The sequence below is a fragment of the Setaria viridis genome, chromosome 5 (genome assembly GCF_005286985.2).
Source record: "Setaria viridis chromosome 5, Setaria_viridis_v4.0, whole genome shotgun sequence".
NCBI classification, from domain to species: Eukaryota; Viridiplantae; Streptophyta; class Magnoliopsida; order Poales; family Poaceae; genus Setaria; species Setaria viridis.
Window position 1 is genome coordinate 26,464,631 of NC_048267.2, and position 20,170 is coordinate 26,484,800.

At 46.5% G+C, this 20,170-nt stretch overlaps 2 protein-coding genes across 2 annotated transcripts; one reads left to right on the forward strand and one right to left on the reverse strand.

Annotated features, from left to right (window-relative positions):
- Positions 1-1,796: 1,796 nt before the first annotated feature.
- On the forward strand, positions 1,797-6,475 carry LOC117858718 (probable protein phosphatase 2C 6). Its single transcript, XM_034741843.2, has 4 exons — positions 1,797-2,919; positions 3,056-3,424; positions 3,525-3,630; positions 5,767-6,475. The coding sequence occupies exons 1-4, from the start codon at positions 2,296-2,298 to the stop codon at positions 6,105-6,107; spliced, it is 1,440 nt and encodes a 479-aa protein (XP_034597734.1). The 5' UTR covers positions 1,797-2,295; the 3' UTR covers positions 6,108-6,475.
- A 1,060-nt stretch (positions 6,476-7,535) lies between these two features.
- On the reverse strand, positions 7,536-11,751 carry LOC117858719 (25.3 kDa vesicle transport protein SEC22-1). The gene is made up of 7 exons (XM_034741844.2): positions 11,479-11,751; positions 10,383-10,487; positions 9,527-9,768; positions 8,937-9,097; positions 8,662-8,808; positions 8,299-8,375; positions 7,536-7,936 (listed from the first exon to the last, which is right to left on the reverse strand). The coding sequence occupies exons 3-7, from the start codon at positions 9,712-9,714 to the stop codon at positions 7,853-7,855; spliced, it is 657 nt and encodes a 218-aa protein (XP_034597735.1). The 5' UTR covers positions 9,715-9,768; positions 10,383-10,487; positions 11,479-11,751; the 3' UTR covers positions 7,536-7,852.
- Between the last annotated feature and the right edge of the window lie 8,419 nt (positions 11,752-20,170).

Below are 20,170 nucleotides of genomic sequence, written 5' to 3' on the forward strand. Positions count from 1 at the left end.
TCTACATGTGGTTCCCACATCGAAAGCCGAACTCTAAAACTAAAAGTTTGCGTTCACACCTTAAAATTTTGGAGAAAGTGATTAAAATTTGTTAGAGATATCTCAAAATGAAAGTCAGCTACTTCGTCAAATGGATAATGCTAGATCTACATGTGGGTTCATATCGAAAGCTAACCATATGATATATATGGAAAATAGGTTTTAATTGGTTTAGAACCAGTTTGATTGAGATATGATTTTAGTTTAGGTTTTAGTCTTTTACACCACTTAGTTGGTTTGATTTAGATATATAAGAGTAATGGGTTGGTTGGTGTGGTTTGAAATTATTTTTTATATATAGCCCTGGTTTAGTTCACCCCCAACTTCCAACTTTGGCACTATGCAAAAAGAAGATTCCCCATCACATCAAACTTGTGATACATGCATGAAGTACTAAATGTAGACGAAATTAAAAACTAATTGCACAGTTTTGTTGTACTTTGCAAGACGAATCTTTTAAGCCTAATCAGTCAATGTTTGGACAAAAATTCACGAATACAAACAAAACGCTACAGTGTGCTACAGTGTTGTAACAGTAATTTGGTACCTCCAAACTTTGGCAACTCATATAGTTTGGCCCTTGTTTACTTCGCGAATTTGGGAGGTGCCAAATTACTGTAGCAACACTGTAGCGTTTCGTTTGTATTTGTGAATTATTGTCCAAATATTGACTAATTAGGCTCAAAAGATTCGTCTTGCAAAGTACAACAAAACTGTGCAATTAGTTTTTGATTTCGTCTACATTTAGTACTCCATGCATGTACCGCAAGTTTGATGTGATGGAGAATCTTCTTTTTGCATAGTGTAAAAGTTGGGAGTTTGGAGGTAAGAAAACAAGGGCTTGGTTTGGTTTTGGGGCGGTTCTCGTACCATTGGACCATTAGCAGCCTTAGCTGTTGCCCGCTCCTCACGTTGTCAGGTGTCGGCCACACCACGTGGCAGAGCTGATAGCTGGCGTGTCATTTTCGGCGTTTCTTTTTCGCTCGCTAGCTTCCCCTTTTCCCCGAAAAGATGTTTGCGGCGCTCACGCAAGCAACAGAAGGCCAGCAGCAACTCGCGTCGTGGCCACAAGATCTTCAGGTGTAAATTGTGCTTTGTGCAGCGCTACTGTATATGACAGGCAATTCGATGAATCGAATGGCGGCAGAATTCTACGTGCCCAATGCTATAAATTCTATTAAATTACTATTGTACATATATTCCAAGCTACAAATTTCGAAGGTTTTTCTAAATGATTCCCAAACATCATGTGTTGATATACTTATAATGGATGAAGTGTTAATCAGTACCAAATTCGTTATTAATAATTGGTTTTTGAACACCATCAATAATTGATCGGACAGCAACATTTCGCCCCCAGAGAGTGTGGGCAGCAACAGGCAACAGCATCATCCATGAGAGGACAGATGGCCAACGCACCATCGGCAGCGGCAGGCCAAACCTGACAAGCCAGGCGATGATAGCCAAGACGTACGCCCTCTCAGCTCAGGCTCAGCACCCCACAGAGCCAGTACTACCAGTACGCCTCCTCCCACCACTCCCATCCTTCCACCTCGCAGGCCTTCCCCCGCGGGGCCCGCCTCGCTCCACGCGCCCCTCGCCGCTCGTCGACACGCGCCCCCTAGCCCCGCCGCTGCCGGGTGCTCGCGGCGGCGCACCCGATCCCCTTCCCCGCGGCCCCCCCGCGCGTCCCATCCCCACCGGGCGGCCTCGACACCTGTCCCCCACACACGCGCGCGCACCGGGAAGGCAAGTGCACGTAGCTTTCCTCCCCCTTCCCGTCTCCCTCCTTTCTGCCGGTAAACTCCCGAGCCCAGCAATTATCTTACCCCAACGGTTGCCTGCCAAATCTCCCTCCGCTTCCCCCAGGGTCGAGGGCGCGTGGTGCTCGCCAGCTGCCTTGCTTGCTACGACGCCGCGCCTGGTGCTGTCGTGGTGCCGCTTCAGTCTCCTTCCTGCGCTCCTTCCTTGCTTGCTCCTCACGAAGAGGGCGTTGCCTGACTGCCTGTGGGCTTGGCGGTTCGGAGGACTTGGGACTCGGATCCACGCGCGCCTGCCTCGGGAGCTGTGCCAGGCGAGGGCGCCGGATTTGGGGGGCGGATCGGCGCAGATCTGGAGGCACATGAGGAGGCGGCGGCGGAGGGGTAGCGGGAGCGATGCGGTGCTGCTGCGGCGGGGGAGGGCGTGAGCCGGCGTGGGAAGGTGATCCTGGAGGAGGTGGCGGCGGCGGCGGCGGAGGGGGAGGCTGGAGGAGGGATGGAGGACGTCGTGGCGGTCGTGGCCCCGCTCGCCGCGCCGCCGGCGCCGGCGTTTAGCCCCGCCGCGGCGGGGCTCACGCTGATCGCCGCCGCGGCCGCGGACCCGATCGCGGCGGCGGCGGTGGCGGGGGCCATGGAGGGGGTCTCCGTGCCCCCGGTCAGGACGGCGTCCGCGGTCGAGGACGACGCGCTGGCGCCGGAAGCGGAAGAAGTGGGAGAGGCGTCGGTGGCGGGGAGCCCGTGCTCGGTGGCCAGCGACTGCAGCAGCGTCGCGAGCGCCGACTTCGAAGGGGTCGGCCTGGGCTTCTTCGCCGCGGCGGAGGGGGGCGGGCCTATGGTGTTCGAGGACTCGGCCGCGTCGGCGGCCACCGTCGAGGCCGAGGCCAGGGTCGCGGCTGGCGGCAGGAGCGTATTCGCCGTCGACTGCGTCCCGCTGTGGGGGTACACGTCCATATGCGGCCGCAGGCCGGAGATGGAGGATGCCGTCGCCACGGTGCCGCGATTCTTCGACGTCCCGCTATGGATGCTCACCGGCAATGCCGCGATCGATGGGCTCGATCCCATGACGTTCCGCCTACCTGCTCATTTCTTCGGTGTGTATGACGGCCACGGGGGTGCGCAGGTACGCGCACCGTTTCATCAATGACTTTCTATTAACAGCCTAATTGTTGTTTCCCAAGTTGGAACTGTATGTGCAAATCGAGCAGTTTGGTTGTTGGTACACCTACATTGAGTGCATTTTCCTCAATTGACCATAGGTTGCAAATTACTGTCGGGAACACCTCCATGTGGCGCTAGTGGAGCAGCTGAGCAGGATAGAGGGGACCGTGTGTGCAGCTAACTTGGGAGACGTGGAGTTTAAGGAACAGTGGGAAAATGCCTTTGTGGATTGTTTCGCCAGAGTGGATGATGAGGTTGGGGGCAAGGCAAGCAGAGGAGGTGGTGGCACAGGTACAAGTGATGCTTCTGCGGCAGTTGTGCCAGAACCTGTGGCACCTGAGACCGTGGGTTCGACGGCGGTGGTCGCTGTCATCTGCTCCTCACATATCATTGTCAGCAATTGCGGTGATTCAAGGGCTGTGCTTTGCCGTGGCAAGCAACCCGTGCCTCTGTCAGTAGATCATAAAGTAAGCTCGCTTGTGAGGGTGCCCTTTTTCTTTTTCGCATGACCTTTTAGTTCACATGTTAATTGGATGTTGACTTCTATGCTCTCTGTTTGCGCTTTAGCCTAACAGGGAGGATGAGTATGCAAGGATTGAGGCAGAGGGTGGCAAGGTCATACAGTGGAATGGTTATCGAGTTTTCGGTGTTCTTGCAATGTCACGGTCAATTGGTATGCCTGTCCAGCACACTGCCTTACTGATATAATAGAAGTCACCTTGGTACTGTACATAGGAAGATTTGAATATGGAGAATTCAATAAATTTCTGTTAATGAAGTAGTAGTGATTTACTAGTTCACTGACATCTCTGTATCTAAGGTGCTGGTTGTTATTAATTTTTTTTACCTGGTGATTGTACAATTCTTGTGTAATGGTTCACAAAAGCACGGTAATGCATTGAGGGACCATTACTTAAAAGGCATCTATGCTGATTGTAGATGCTTCTCTGTTGTCTTGACAAAATCACAAAACCTATTTGGACAAACTAGCTGCCGATAAGGTCATAAGTTATCTGGCGAAACACGAAGGTTATATGAGAGCTGATTTATTTTTGCTACTTGTTGACAAATATTTCCAGTTCTCCAGTGACCTTACTCAAAATTATATATTACACAATTTTCATACCTCCCATGCTCTCCTGCGTTGTACTTATCTTTATAAGTTCCAAGTACTGTATGTCTTCCCTAGAATTCTTAAATTCAAGGAAGCCATGAAAGTGGATTGCACCCTTTGTTATGATGTAATACACGGCACTGAATTCAGATTCCGTTGAAATAGTCATCATGGCTTGAGCATCCAAAGGTTGGATCTTGTTGTGGAAGTCCTGTCTGCAAAGTAGCTTGTGCCCTGAAAATTCTGATTCTGACTCCACTCATTTGATTCTGTCTCAAGTTTCTATTGGCCAATAAAGATCAGGTTCCTACCACAGTTGAACCCAATTGTTGTTATTGAATTATAGAAGCACTATTGTAGAGGAAAAAAACTTACATATCCTAAATCATCATGGCCCCCAATGGCTCGTGATCCTTGGTTCCATACATGGTTGAAAGTCACTGAGGCTTGGTAGTTGCTGTATAGTTTGGTCATGCCTGTTTGTATACTCACTTGAGTAGATAGGTGATAGGTCTGTTCTATACTATACTCAAAACCGTTGGTTGGTTGTTTTGTGCGCCTGGGGAAACTAGGCAGCTAGGTCATGGTCATGAATGAACCCACTTCTTTTCCCTGAAATAAGTTTCTTTTTGGACGTTTGTGCATTAGAGATTAGAGAACAGTACTAGAGGAATTTGTACACTACATGATCAAGTAGGGATGATGGAAATCCTAGGATGTTCTATATCCTCCTGCAAAGACAGTCCTCTCATACCTTAGCAGTTACTATTGGGAAAAACTGTTTACTGATACCTTTTAGTTGGTTTTATAAAAATCTAGCAGTACCAGTGAGCATGATTTGGTATAGGTATTCAAAATTAGAGTTGAGGAATTTGCATATTTATGCATAGGAATGCTTTGAGTAATTTGGGTGAAATTAGGATTTTGAGTCTGGTACTCTGGTTTCCTCAAATCCAATATGTATGTTTTGGATGGATCATTAAATTCGTCAGGAGGTGTGAATTTAGACGAATGGTTCAATGCCTAAGGTTCTGGGCATATTAGAGAAATGACATTGCTTCCCCTTCCCCTTTCGGAGCCATTGTGCCGATAGCATGATGCATTCAACTATTGAAGTTTTGACAAGTTGTTGGGTTGCTTCGGAGCATCCTTGAGTACATTGATCTCTGGGCATTCTTCACTTCTACTTTTCTGCTACATGTTGTCTTTTGAGTTCCTGACTTCTGAAGTAGAATATTTTCTACTGTATTCTCCAATGTTTTGATGTTTGCCTGTATATGGCTTGGTCACTAGTTTGCTGTTTTAGTTTCTATGTACTTGTACAAGATGTGCATATATCTTTCACCGTTGTGCAGATCATAAAACTTTACACTAATTTGGGAATTTGTCTGCTCTATCTGCCATGAACTTTGGCTTATCGTGGAAGTGAGCATGTATGTTACTACGTTTCTTCTGTTCATTAGTGATCACCGCAGGTGGACCTTTCCTACCCATTGATTATGTTACGCTAAGTGGACTGTACTAGGCCTTATGAGTCAGTATTTTTCGAATCCTCTTATAGAATAAATGAATACTCTTGAGGTTGCTAGTTTTTGTTGTTATGTAACTATATTTTTTCAGTTTAAACAAGAATCCAAGATACAGGAACATGTATTATAGTATAATCTGAACTTTAATGGCTTCTATGTGTTGCAGGTGACAGATATCTGAAGCCATGGATAATTCCAGTCCCAGAGGTAACGATAGTTCCTCGGGCAAAGGATGATGAGTGTCTCGTTCTTGCCAGCGATGGCCTCTGGGACGTAATGTCAAACGAAGAGGTATGTGACATTGCCCGCAAGCGAATACTTCTGTGGCACAAAAAGAATGGCACAAGTTCATCATCAGCCCCACGGGTTGGTGATTCCGCAGACCCAGCTGCTCAAGCAGCTGCTGAATGCTTGTCAAAGCTTGCTCTTCAGAAGGGGAGCAAAGACAACATCACCGTCGTTGTAGTTGACCTGAAAGCACAGCGTAAGTTCAAGAGCAAAACCTAACCTTGGATGGCTTGATGAACAACTGCAGCAACAAGTTGCTAGGAACCTAGATTTGGAGAATCCAAATTTGGTCAGTTTTAGTCACTGCCGTAGTACATTACTTAGCCCAGTTCTTTCTTTTCTCAGTTTTTTTTAAGCCATTTGGGCTGCCAAGGGCTGTATCCCCACGTATATGGTACAGATTGCGACCATCAGGGTTTATGTTTCCTGGTCGCGGTGATGGTCCTATTTTCCATTCTTCTTACTTCGTTGCCCTGTATTCTTTTTGTCAAGCTGGGCGTCCATGTATCTGGCAATATGTATATTTGAGCTTGAAGGGTACAAAAGAAACAAGTGTTATAAAGGGTTCTGTATCCTGCCTGCCTGAATGTGGATCTGTCAAAAGTGTTGCATCAGCTGGTATATCGTCACTGTGGAGCCTGCTAATGTGATTGCCACAGGGTGCCCTTGATTCGGTGCATACTGAACAGGTTTAGTGACCAATACAACAGTTGCTGCTAATCGATTCCATTCACAAGCTAGAGCGGACCACGGAGTTGGAGAATTCATCCAGGTCTCGTTCGTTTCACCGGGATTGGATTCCAGTCAGGATTACTTCCAGGTTCGGTTTAAGTGATTCCAGGTTCGGTTTAAGTGATTCCATCCGTGTTACTAAATCCGCCGTGTTACTAAATCCGGTTAGAATTCATTCCAGGGGTGAGACTGGGGTGAGAAGGTATGGTTTTAATCCGGGCATTGAGAAGGTATGGTTTCAATCCGGGCCATCTAATGTAGAAGGATTCCAATCCAGGCCGGTTTTCGTTCCAATTCAGACTAAAACGAACAATACTTTCAATGCAAGTTTGGTTTCAAACCCGGTCACTTCAAACCACCCGGAATGGATCTCATTTCGGGCCAATCCGGTGAAAACGAACGAGGCCCTAATATAATTATCGTATAGAAATGGGAGGTTATTTTCTTTCTAGAAAATGATTATGTGGGTTCTGTTACTGAGCAACCAGAAACAAGCCCTCGTTTTAATGATTTTTTTTCTAGAAATGATTATGTGGGTTCTGTTACTGAGCAACCAGAAAAAAGTCCTCGTTTTAATGATGATTTTGTGGATTTATATCAAACAAAGTACTATAGTTGTTTTGAACAACTGGATTCTACCGTCGTTTGGAGTGTCACTGCATGGCTGTACTATTTGGCAGGCGGATGCAGAAGCAAGCATCCGTGCGTGCCTGCAAAATTCACTTCCTTTCTTACTTAAACGTCATGCCATCATGGCATATTGGCATGCCAACAAACATTAACACAACATGCTGCAGAGGCTACTGCTGAGTTGCTCAATTTGTATAGGTACACGACTTCAGCAACCGCATAGCTCTAGTACGCTGTAAAAGCCAGACTAAAATTAAATCATGACAAAGCGTAAGTGCGCGTGAGTATCCAGTTCATCAGCCTGAATCCTTGCATTAAGTTTCACGAGAAAAATTACAATCCCCATGCCGTAAAGTCAACTCTACAGAGCTTGTATTTACCAATTCCACGGATGCACAAAATTCGAGTTTTTCATAAGGTCTATGCTACAACGAATCCACTAGAATATCTTGTAGGGAGGAGCAAAAGAGAGCTGAAGTACTCGCTTGAATGGGCAGATACGGGATACAAGTCACCAAAGCATCTCTTGATCCAGAATCGACCAACCGGATTTCCATCTGTTCTCCAGTCAAATGGGCCACGGCTTCCTTTGTATATCACATTCACCATATCTTGTTTTTGAGCCAAAAGAGAATGAAGACCACCCCAATCACAATCGCAACAGGAGCATACTTCCGAATCAAGGCCTGGTATTTGAAACATTGCACGTCAAAGAAATGACACTTTCAAAATAGACTTCTACCTCCGGTACTCAACTAAGAATGAACAAAGCTGATGAAAAACTGAACAGACACCATGTCACCAGTAAACTTAATCCAATATTGAATCACAGTACCCCACCAACAGTTTTAGTAAATAAAATAAGTAAAATAAGGCTAGTGCAATACTTCTACGCAAATAACATTATCCGTTTAGTAAAATTATGTAAGGTGCTGTTCAAGAAAAATCCCATAAGCATTATTCGGATCAGATGGAAAATGCTCAACTCAGCTCAGCAGGCAAGTGTATAAGCCATGAATTGTATTATGCAATTGTAAATATGGAATACCTGCCGATTGAGGTCCTTTGCCTTATTTGCGTATACTATCGTGTCAGATGTCAATCTTCTTGACATTTCACTGACCTCTGCACAGGATGTAAATTTGTTATTTATAATATAGGCAACCTAATGCAATGAAAAGGAGAAAACAAGTAGCAACCATCAGAAAATGGCAGTTCAAAATGCAATAATTCATTCAGTCTAATAGGAAAACAAAAAATAAAGGCCTTTAGAAAGACTTAAGAGGGAACATACTTCTACAAAAAGAAAACACCAATTTAACGAAAAAACACCTTGGTTAGACACAAGTCGATTTCGGATTCATGTCACAGTGCATGATGAAACATTTGCAAGAAATGATAGGGGTCTTACGGTCTAGCTTTTCACCAACACCAAGCACCTCTTGAACATTGCGGGTCATAATTTGATGCACCTCATAGAGCTCATCATTCAATTTTGCAATGTTCCTTTGAGTTCTTGTATCCAAATACAGTTTCTTAGTCTTCTGGATGAATGTATCTAAACAGGAAAAAAAAGACACATGCTATCAAGCAGTACAATCTGAAGTAAGAATGAAAACAATGCTGGTGAGTGAACTAAGGAAATAGAATGAAAGCAATGCTGGCGAGTGAGCTCAGGAACCATACCAAACTTGATAAAAGCATACGGCCTGGCGGCAGTTTCTATTTGATTTCCGTTGACCCTCTCAAATTCATTTTTCAGATCTTCTAGGTACTGGAATGCAAGTTTTTTTGGATAAGAGCGGTCACACATAATCAAATAACATACTCGGCCTTCAATGATGTAGCTATACATTCGGATTAAGGGGAACCAAGATTTTCACAAAGCATAACAGGAGAGAAACAAACAAACATGATTACCATGGTGCTGATTGGGGTCTTTCCTAATAGCTTCACAAACAACAATTAATGAAAGTAAAAGCTACAACAAGTTACTAAAGAGGAAATTGGTCTGGGCAAGTAGCCTTGTTAGTAGCCATTTATGGAGCAACAGGGCACAAATCCTTTTGACATAAGGGGTCTTTTTTAATGTTTCAAGGCTGTAAATTTTCCAGTTCTGTAGCTAATATATTGGTCATCACTCATCAGAACTATATAAATGCAACGTGCAATGGCTTGATGCGCATCACATAAAGCATATGGCTTGCAAGGACATGCAGAAGCAAGCCTCAAATCACTCAATCAGAATACAAAGACTATAAATGGCATAAGGATACTGGAAATAGTATGTCCCTGTCTCAATTGACATCCGGGAAGCTTCATGATGCCCTTTCGACAAGTTCTTGAAAATGAGTTTAGCTTGCTGCTTGTAGAAATCAGCATCCTTCTGATCTCGTCCATCATCCAACCCTTCTGCCAGTGGAAGGCCATCAGTAACACGTGCTATCATTGTCAGCTTCACCATTGTGTCAAGAAAGCCAGAACCACTAAAAAGTATAGTATAGAACCTACAAGTGAGCTGCAACAAAAAACAGAAGATTGGTAATTCAGAAGCAGATCCACTTCAATAAGTCAATTTTTTGGTAATTATGTGTCAGCAGCAACAGTAACAGCAGATAGCAAAGCTAAATGGCACATCATACCACCCAGTAAGCAATTCAGGACATTTACAAGATCAGATATCACAAAACGCCAAGCCTAGAAAATCAAGATCTCAAGTGCTCCTAGCTTCAGAACCAGTACCATCTTATTGCATAGAAACAAAAGACAACATAGGTAACAATGCACATAAAAGAAATATACTAATATACCTCACAAATGCATTAATGCAACCTAAATCTGTGGTCCTCGAAAATAACACAGGTAACAATGCACAATGCTTCATTTGAGAGGTATATCAGAGTATTTCTTATATGTGCATTTGTTGAATCTTCTTCTTACAGCATGCAATTTTAGTTCAGGCGAAGCCAAATGAAACAAGAAGGGAAAGAACAAGATGGCAAGACAAAAATATATATGTTCCAATTCATGCTTCCCATCACAGTTAACAAAACATGACCTACATCCATCACTGAATCTTTAATGAGATGGTAATACAAGATTCTAGTAACATATAGGTATGAAAATGCATACCTTTCAATTAGGTCGTGAAAGTACCATAGACCAGTCCAGATCTTACAAATATCGAATCAACTCAACAGGGTTGAATCCTTTCCTTGTAGTTACAATTTCCTCAATCTAGAGAAGAAGTATGAACAAGTAACAATAAATAAACCAAGTAGATAAATTCATACTAGAAATCTTAAAGTAATGCATTTCAGAAGTTTGCAAAACAACAAAAATTTCAGCAACATGCACACGTTTGGCCAATTGCCTAACATCCGATTCTAAGTTCTTGTTGCAAACAAAGTAATATGCTTACTTTGTCAGTATAGAATAAAAGGTTAGTCAATTAATGGATAGCATGTTTACACTAATTCAGGCTAAGGAACAGCATCAGATCAGCAATGATGCCAGGAAATTCTGCACACACCAAAGGCTCTGGTCTAACTTTTTGGGCTCATGCTACACGGAATGTGAAAGCAATCTAAGGTCATCACTGTTGAAAATAATCTGCGCACACAAACCTAGGTGTCACTTTGCTGCAATGTTGGAGTAGCTCTATGACGCATTAGGCACCTTAATAAGTGCCACATCACTATAGGAGGTGCTGGAATGTAAATTTGTGGTCCAAACCCTGAGTGCTGGAATTGTGGTTGAATAATACGACAATGTAAACTTGGTCATTTATTGGGAAATGTTATTAGTGTGGATGTTTAGTCAACGTATGTTTGTTGAATTCTACAAATGAATTAGTTAGCAACATTCTTGATTGGACATATTCCACAATGATAACTCCGGAATTCATATACAACAGTTTGGTTCCTACGGTACATAAGAATAGCCAAACTCCTAGAAATTCCAGAGCTACTATAAGTGTTGCCAGCAAATTTGTTTCATAAATCCAAGAAAGATTTGGGGAGATCCTCCACACTTGAGCCTTGTTATGATAAAACAAACATCTAGATCTAGAAATAACAAGTTTATAAGACTGAAAAGGAAAAACCATCTTGGCTGCAGGAAGCTGCACACTTGGCGTCACAGATGAATCTAAAATATTTAGATAAGAAGCACACGGATCAAGAAACCATGGATCCAAGAAGGGGAGGAAGGATGGGATCAGACTTACCTCGTTGCCGAACCCGTTCTGAGTTTGATGGCGGAGGATGCGCGGAGGGGCAGGAGGCCGTAGATTCGAGCCCTTGCGACTGCTGCGTTGTTGACGGTGAGACAGGCGGCGCTCGCACTCGTGCGAAGTTAGCAAGACGGAAGAGCCGAACGGGAGCCCTGCCACGATCTCGTCGCCGCCCGGATGATTCACCAGCTCAGCGCCCTCGCCCTCGAGTTCTCGAGTCTTCTGACCTGACGCGGAAGGAGGCTGAGCCCTTTTGGATCCACCACGGGCTGGGCAAGTCGTCGAAAGGACAGCCCGTGCCAGCCTTTTGGAGGCCATGCAGATAGCCGCCCGCCTAGCTAGGCCTGCCCTTTTGAAGAGCCCAAAACATAGGCCCACTGGGGCAGCTCCGGTGTGTAAATCGATTTGGAGGGCAAAGTTCGTTTCAGGTTTTAGCCCCCCGTTTGGAAAATGGGCCAGAAAACGGGTTACACCGCAAAGATGAAGCCCAGAAATATGGTTTCTCCATGCTCCTTCTCATCTCGAGCATCTGCTTTTTTTAAAAAAAAGTTGCAGGAGCACTGCATTGTTATTTAAGAATAAGAAGTGATATAGCCTGTTTATTGGATCTATGCTTAGCAATTGGCAGATAGATTATAACTATCTCGCCCTCTCCTTGAGAGGCTATGAGATTAAGGCTAATCTACTGCTTGATTCTAATCTAATGCGTCAAGACTTATATAATGAGTCGGTCTAATAAATCCCAACTAACTGCAACTCTATCTCTAATCTGAATCTAAAATAACTAACTAGTATCTCCTGGAGGAGCTGGACCCTTGTGCCTGCGGTGGAACTTCTTGCTAAAGAAGTTGACCACAACACTTCCGCCCCCCTATAGAAAAGCTCGTCCTCGAGCTTGAAATCAGGATAGCGCTCCTTGAAAGTGGCCAGCGGCTCCAAGTAGCTCCACGGTCCACCCGCTACACCAGAAGATCCCAGGAGTCGGCTGTCGGCTTTGCACGCACCACCTTCTCTAGAGTAGGCACCATGCGGCCATGAACCACAGGTGGCAAGGCGACGATGGTCTCAAGCACAGGACCCTGTACCACATGAAAGACATCATGGATCCAAGCTTTTGGGGGCAGTCGAAGACGATATGCCACCAGACCGATGCGTTCCACCACTTGAAATGGCCCGTAGAATCATGGAACAAGCTTCGTGTTGGATTTGTCGGTGATGGCCACGACCGAGCGTTGATGCAGATACAGCCAAGCCCAATCGCCCATCTCAAACTCCAGAGCGCGGTGATCCTTGTCATGCGTTGCCTTCATGTATTCCTGCGCCTTGAGGACGCATTCCCTGATTTCTAACAGAAACTCATCGCGTCGTAATAGCTGCTTGTCCAGCGCCACCACGCACGCCAAGCCCGGCTGGTAGGACATCAGAGAAGGAGGATCCCGGCCGAACACCACCTGGAATGGCGTGCACTGCAAAGAGGACTAGTAGGATGTGTTGTAGCAATATTCTGCCCATGGCAACCAGCATAGCCAGCTCCGAGGACGATCGCATGCCAGGAAGTGCAGATACACCCCGAGGACGCGATTTGTCACCTCCGATTAACCATCTGTCTGCGGGCGGAAAGCGGAGCTCAGGCGCAACTTGACACCCATGAGAGTGAAGAGCTCCTTCCATAGGGCGCTGGTGAACACCGGATCACAATCACTGACAATGGAGCACAGCAAGCCATGGAGGCGGACGATGTCGTCAAAGAATGCATGTGCCACTGTCAGGGCGGTGTAGGGGTGACCCAAAGCGATGAAGTGCGCCATCTTTGAAAATTTGTCCACCATCATAAGCACCACAGACCGTCCGCCCACCTTGGGAAAACCTTCCACGAAATCCATGGCGATGTCGCTCCAGACAGAATTGGGGACGTTTAATGGTTGCAGCAGACCCGCCGGATGTAGATGCTCGGACTTGTTGCGCTGACACACGGCACAACCCTTGACATAGTCCCACACCAATTTGGTCGCGTGCGGGCTGTAGAAGGAAGGCCGCAAGCGGCGCAGAGTCTTCCTGGTGCCTTCGTGGCCGGTGCCGTGAGCCCTTGCGAGGAGCTGAGGCCAGAGAGTGGACGAGTCGGGCACGAAGATCTGTCCCCGGTGCATGACAAAGCCATCGACCACAGTCCACACCACGCCCGTCGTGCCGTCCTCGATCTCTTTCTTCTTGGCTAGCACTTCTGGTAATGAGGAAGCCTCCTCCCGGAACTCCTCGAACAAGGCAAATTCTGGCCGGGAGATGGTGTGGACGCGGATGGCCACCTCATGTTCGTCGCGGCGCGACAACGTATCGGCAGCGGCGTTATGCTTGCCCGGCTTGTACTCCACCTGGAAACTATAGCCAAATAGCTTGCTTACCCATGTATGCTGCGGAATCGTGGATAGGCACTGGTCGAGGAGGTGCTTTAAGCTGCAATGGTCCATTCGAATGACGAACTCCCGGGCCCAAAGGTACGACCGCTAGTGCCGTACTGCTTGTACCAGACTGATGAGCTCCTACTCGTATGCTGCGATCTTGGAGTGTTGAGGCGCCACTATCTTGCTGAAAAATGTGATGGGCCTTGCCCCTTGGTGCAGAACCGCACCGAAGCCTGTTTCGGAGGCGTCGTAGTCCACCACGAACGACTCGTCGAAGTTGGGGACCTGCAGCACCAGACCCATCATGAGGGCAGACTTGAGGGCCTCGAACGCCGCCGTCACTGTCAGACTCCACTGGAACGCCTCCTTCTTTAGGAGCGCCGTCAGGGGTGCCGCAATGACGTCGTAATTGGTGATGAACTGGCAGTAGTAATCAGTGAGCCAGAGGAAGCCGCGAAGGGACTTAACGGAGCATGGAAAGGGTCATGCTTGGACTGCAAAAATCTTGTTGGCATCCATGGCCACGGCGTCATTGGCGATGATGTGGCCCAGGTAGTGAACACGATGCTCACCGAATAGGCACTTGGATCGCTTGAGGATGAGGCCGTGATCGCGCAGAATGGAGAAGACATCGTGGACGTGTTGAAGGTGCTCTGTCCAGGTCTTGATGTAGATCAGTATGTCGTCGAAGAAGATGAGGACGCAGCGGTGGAGAAACAGCTGTAGCACGTCGTTCATTAGAGCTTGGAACGTGGACGGCACATTGGTGAGGCCAAAAGGCATCACCAGGAACTCAAAGTAGCTGTGGTGGGTGTGGAACACCATCTTCGAGACATCCTCTTGGTGCATCCGAACTTGGTGATAGCCGCTACGGAGGTCGAGCTTGGAGAAGAAGATCGCGCCCTTTAGTTCATCCAGGAGCTCCTCCACCGTCGGGATTGGGAACTTGTTGTGGACGGTCTTGAGGTTGAGGGCACGATAGTCGACGCAGAAATGCCAGGTGCCGTCTCGCTTGCGCACCAAAAGCACTGGCAACAAGAAGGTCGATGTGCTCACCCTGATGATCCCCTGCTCCAGCATTGCCTAGCATTGGGCCTCGATCTCATCTTTCAGTAGTTGCAGGTAGCGGTAGGACCGCACCGCCACAGGTGGTGTCGCCGGCAGAAGGTGGATGCGGTGGTCGAAAGCCCGCGGTGGGAGAAGGCCTGACAGCATTGCAAACAGATCGGTGAACTCCTGGAGGAGCAACACCAGCAAGTCGGTGGTTTTCGTGAGGGCCAGCTGTGGAGCAGTCCGAGCGTTGACCCTGACCCACTTGACGCGGTGGTCCTGGCGCCAGAACGCCATGGACAACCGATTGAAGTCTCAAAGGATGGGTCTGAGGGTGCGCAGCCACTCGCAACCTAGGACCAGCTCGTAGCCATCAAGCAAGATGATGAACAAATTGATGCAGATTTCCTCCTGGCTGATGTGGACAATGACGTTCCTGTAGATGCCGGCGGACGGCATGCGGTCGTCATTGGCGACGCCAACGGTGAGGCCAGGGCACGCCTCAAGAGTGAGCCCAAGCCGCATGGCGGTGTCTGCACGATGAATGAATGGGTGGATTCCGAATCCACCAAGGCAGTGAGGCCGACGGCGTGGATGACTGTGGCAAGCTGCAAGGTGGAGCTTGTCTGGATGCCGGTGATGGCGTTGACGAAGATCGTCGGCTCGACCTCGGGCGCGCCATCGGAGGCGTCATCATCGCCCTCGAGCTCCATCCAGTAGATGCCTTTCATGGAACAGTGCTTGGCGTGCTCACGCGAGAATTTCTCCGGGCAATTAAAGCACAGGCTATCGAGGTGGCGCTGCGCCTTCTCCTCTAGCATGAGGCACGTGAAGCGTGCGCTCGGCGGAGCAGCCGGCTTGACCAGCACGCCAGGCGTCATGGAAGAAGCGCTGGATGCTGGCGGTGTAGATGGAGATCGGGCCGGGGTGGCATGGAACGCGCCAGTGCGTGATAATGAATGTGATGAGTGCACCAGGGAATGGGAGCCATCATTAACCACCTGGGTATGGCGCTCGTAGGCACGGGCAAGCGCCATGGTGTCCTTGAGGGTATCGGGTTTATGCATCTCCACATCGATGCTCATCGGTTGGAGGAGCCCGACGGTGAAGATATCAATCTGCTGCTTCTCAGTGACGCCCTTGCATCTCGCCAGGAACTTGAGGAATTGTTCCTGGTAGTCGTCGACTGAGCTCGTGTGGCGCAGGTGGGTCAGCTCCCCAAGTGGATTGTTGCGCACTGGGGGCCAAATCGCTTGTTGATGTCTCGACGAACGCGGGCCAAGTTGGGATGCCGCGATTCTTCTCCAGGCGGTAGTACCACTGCCTGGTAGTGCCCTCCAAGTAGAATGTCGCCATCCAGACCTTCCGGTCCTCTGACGTGCCCTGCGAGCGAAAGAACTGCTCACACTTGTGAAGCCAGCCCAGGGGATCCTCGGTGCCGTTGTATTTGGGGAAATGGAGCTTGTGGACCGACAGCGGAGGCGGCCGTGCTTGCCATCGGTGCCAGACGAGGAAGCAGAGGAGTCGAACCGGACGTTCTTCTCCAGCACCTATGTCTGGACATTGCTGATGGACGAGGAGAGGCGGCCCTATTCCTGGTGGATGTTGCCAAGCTCCTTGTCCAGCTTCTTGCTGATATTGTTCATCTTGGCAATCATCTTCTCAATGGCTTCTTCGAAAACAGATTGGGTGGCGAAGGAGTCGCCCATGGTTGCGGTGGAGCGATGGGTTTGGCGGCGGGAGCAGCGGCAGAAGGGTTAGGGCTCGGGAAAGACAGGTAGCAGGAAAGAGCAAGCTGATACCAGAGATGAGTTTTGCGAGGACACGAGTGTGGACTAGATCATCCATTCTACTCGATTCAGAACCCCAACTTTGTGATTTCAAATTGGTTTTTATCTCCATATTTGCAATTGAGTTGCTTGTTCTACTTGTTTTTACTTGTTCCTCAATTGCTTGTAGGAATTACCTTATTGGTTTGGTTGATCGTGCTCCACAAGATCGCGGCGACCATTGGAGGTGGTGTGTCGGTTGCTAAGGTGCAACATTCTTGAATGGTTGTAGTCGGGCCGTGAACATCGAATCCATCCCCAAATCGAGTTATCCACCTTCTCTCATTGAAAGATCGGGATTCAAACCCTACCGGGTTCACATCAGTTGGTATAGCCTGTTTATCGGATCTATGCTTAGCAATTGGCAAATAGATTATAGCTATCTCACCCTCTCCTTGAGAGGCTCTGAGATTAAGGCTAATCTACTGCTTGATTCCAATCTAATGCGCCATGACTATTATATAATGAGCCGGCCTAACAAATCCCAGCTAACTGCAACTCTATCTCTAATCTGAATCTAAAATAACTAACTAGTATCTCCTGGAGGAGCTGGACCCTTGTGCCTGCAGTGGAACTTCTTGCCAAAGAAGTTATCCACAACAGGAAGAGAGTACAAACCGATTACATAGTTCGATATTACATAAAAGATTAAACTCCTCTCAAAAACAACATTAACATAAGAAATCTGAGGGCCCCCACAGGCTAATCTTCACATCATTATTTCCATCTTGATCTCATACCATACTTGGATAGCATCTTCACTTTTGCCCTCGGGGATACATCTGTTCCATATGTTTCATGCCAGATACATTAGCAATGTTGCCTTGTCCTTAAGCGAACGACGCCGCGTGGCTAGGGCGGACTTGCGACGGGATGCCAGCGAACCCATGGCGAGCGGTTATGGAGGCGCGAGCTGATGGCGATAGCACGGGGGAGGTGTGGACATGCACGGTAGAGGGCCGGTGTGAGGAGGCAACGATGGAATCACGTGAAGACTAAGAGAAAGGGACCGGGTGGGAATGAAAGAGAAATAAGAAAGGAAGAAAAAAAGAAAAAAGAGAAAAAAAATAGAAAGATAAGGGTTATGGACATTTGATCTTTAGTAAAAATCAAGAGAAGCCGTTCTACAAAACAATTTTCCGACAAGATGAGCCAGAAAAGCAATTTTCGCAGAAGTAAGAGCCGTGCTAAATGGACTCTTACGCGGCTCCATGGCTGTAGCAGTATCTGTGGCAAACTATAGAAAGGGTACATCAAGAACTTTGTATGCGCAGAAAAGACATCTAATGCCAGATATGTAGCGCATCAAATGTCAGCGTACAAACCTGGGTTGTTTGATTGAAGACCAATTTTTTTTGTGGGGATATTTCCACAAGAGAAAATGTAGCTGCTGCAACAAAGAAAGCATCAATCCCCCTTCCTTGGTCGTAGGGAACGTTGAAAGCACCAATCCCCCCTTCTTTTTTTTTGAAACACGGTTCCTTGGTTCTAGGAACAGTTGCTATGATTAATCTCGCACAAATGCAGCTGCCTAAAATGCCCCTAAAGAAGAATCAACTGATTTATCTATGTGTTTCAGTTAGAATTTTTATTATGTGAAAATCGACTTTTTTTTTGTTTCATCAGTCAAAATTTTCACCACCAAAACTTCAAAAAACAATGACTTAAAGCTATTGTTAGGCAATCAAAAAGCGAAACGTACGCCAGCTTACCTTACCATCATGTAGGAAAACGGGGGAACAACCTCTAACCTATTTTGGTAGGTTAGGCTTTTGAACAACAAAAAACCTTGACCTCTAAACTCTGACATACCAAAACAAGCTTAATGGTTTATCCATCAAGAGGAGAGTGCAAACAAGAGATTAATCCAGATTACGAACAAAAGGGAAAGCATGGTCGATGCAACATGCAACTCAAATCTCGGAAGACAGTGAAGACAAATCAAGGAAGGTAGATTTCGCAACTTAACACAAACCTGAATTTGTAGATCATGTGGCTAGCTACGAGCTTCGGTCTCTTTCAAACTTGGTTATTCTTTAGTGGCACAAATGGCCAAAGAAAATTTTATCAAAGGAGATAAATGGAAAACTTGGTATGGAAATTTGTTGTACCATGGAATCAGCTTCCAAGAATCAAGACTTATGTGTCAGAGTTTTTGGTTTTTAACTTTCTAATAACATATGCACTGTTGGCAACATGTGGTAGATGACTTCTATTACTTCAATATATAGTTGTATAAGTAAGCAAGACAAAAGAAAGAAAGAAAATCACTGTTCACTCATAGTTCTTTAATGAGCAATCTAGAGGTACTATCTCATATATTGACAGTTGCACCAAAGATAAGACCATTGCATACATACATAACCCACTAATCTTCTGTATAGCTTCCAAAATATATGTAAGTAATCAGTAACTACAAGCAAGTTATGCTCTGTCCAAACTCTAGAGTCTCCCATGACAAGTTCCAGCTACTATTCAGTAGCATAGAGAATATATGGTCTGGAGACTAAATAATTAGGCAGTTTTTGAGTTCAATATGACACATATTTAAATTTAAACCTTTCTGATACATGAGGAAACAATCCATTTTTTTAAAAAAGGAATGAGGAAACAAGAAAAAGAATCTCACAACAATCACTCGCTGGCAAGGCCAATAAAAGAAGAACCAGGTATATACGATGATTATAATTCTGGAAACACAGAAGCTAGCACTTGAAACACGTAACTTGAAGCCTTAACGCAAATCACCATAAGTTGGGCAACGCACCATGAAGATAACATGCATATGTATTTGTTGTCCCACAATGGGCTTGCAGTACTTATTGGACCAAAAGCAAGAGAAGGAAATATATCCAAATCACAAGCAAAATGTATTAGCTCTAATGGACTCCAGTCACCCAGGTTACTAAATTCTCCATGCCTGGTGAGCAAATCCCTGTCGAATGTCCCCTGGAGTAGCCCCCAAAAGCAACAACTCAATGTTTATTAGCAAGCACTGGCAACTCTGAGTAATAGGGGACATACGGTATACAAAACCCGTACCTGGGTTTGAAAGTGTGGAGGGCATGCACTTTCTTACTATCCATGTCATATGCTATCAGCTTCCGGTTGCAGTGATGGACAAGGAAAACCCAATTGCAATCTGGATGAATGGCGACGACATTGTAGTCAACATGGATTCGGCACTTGTTTTGCCCAAACAACTTCAAGAAGGTCACATTGTGCTCGAGGACTCATCCTTCTGCATCATAATCCTGAAGAACCCAAACTACACGTGCAGAAGCTCACCAGAGCGCATGAAAGGAGGAGTGGATGATTTGTTTGACTGTTTGTCGGCCAATTCCATAAAAAAACAGCTATACACATGCAACAACAGTGGGTAGTTTTGAGAGAGAATTGGTTGCATGT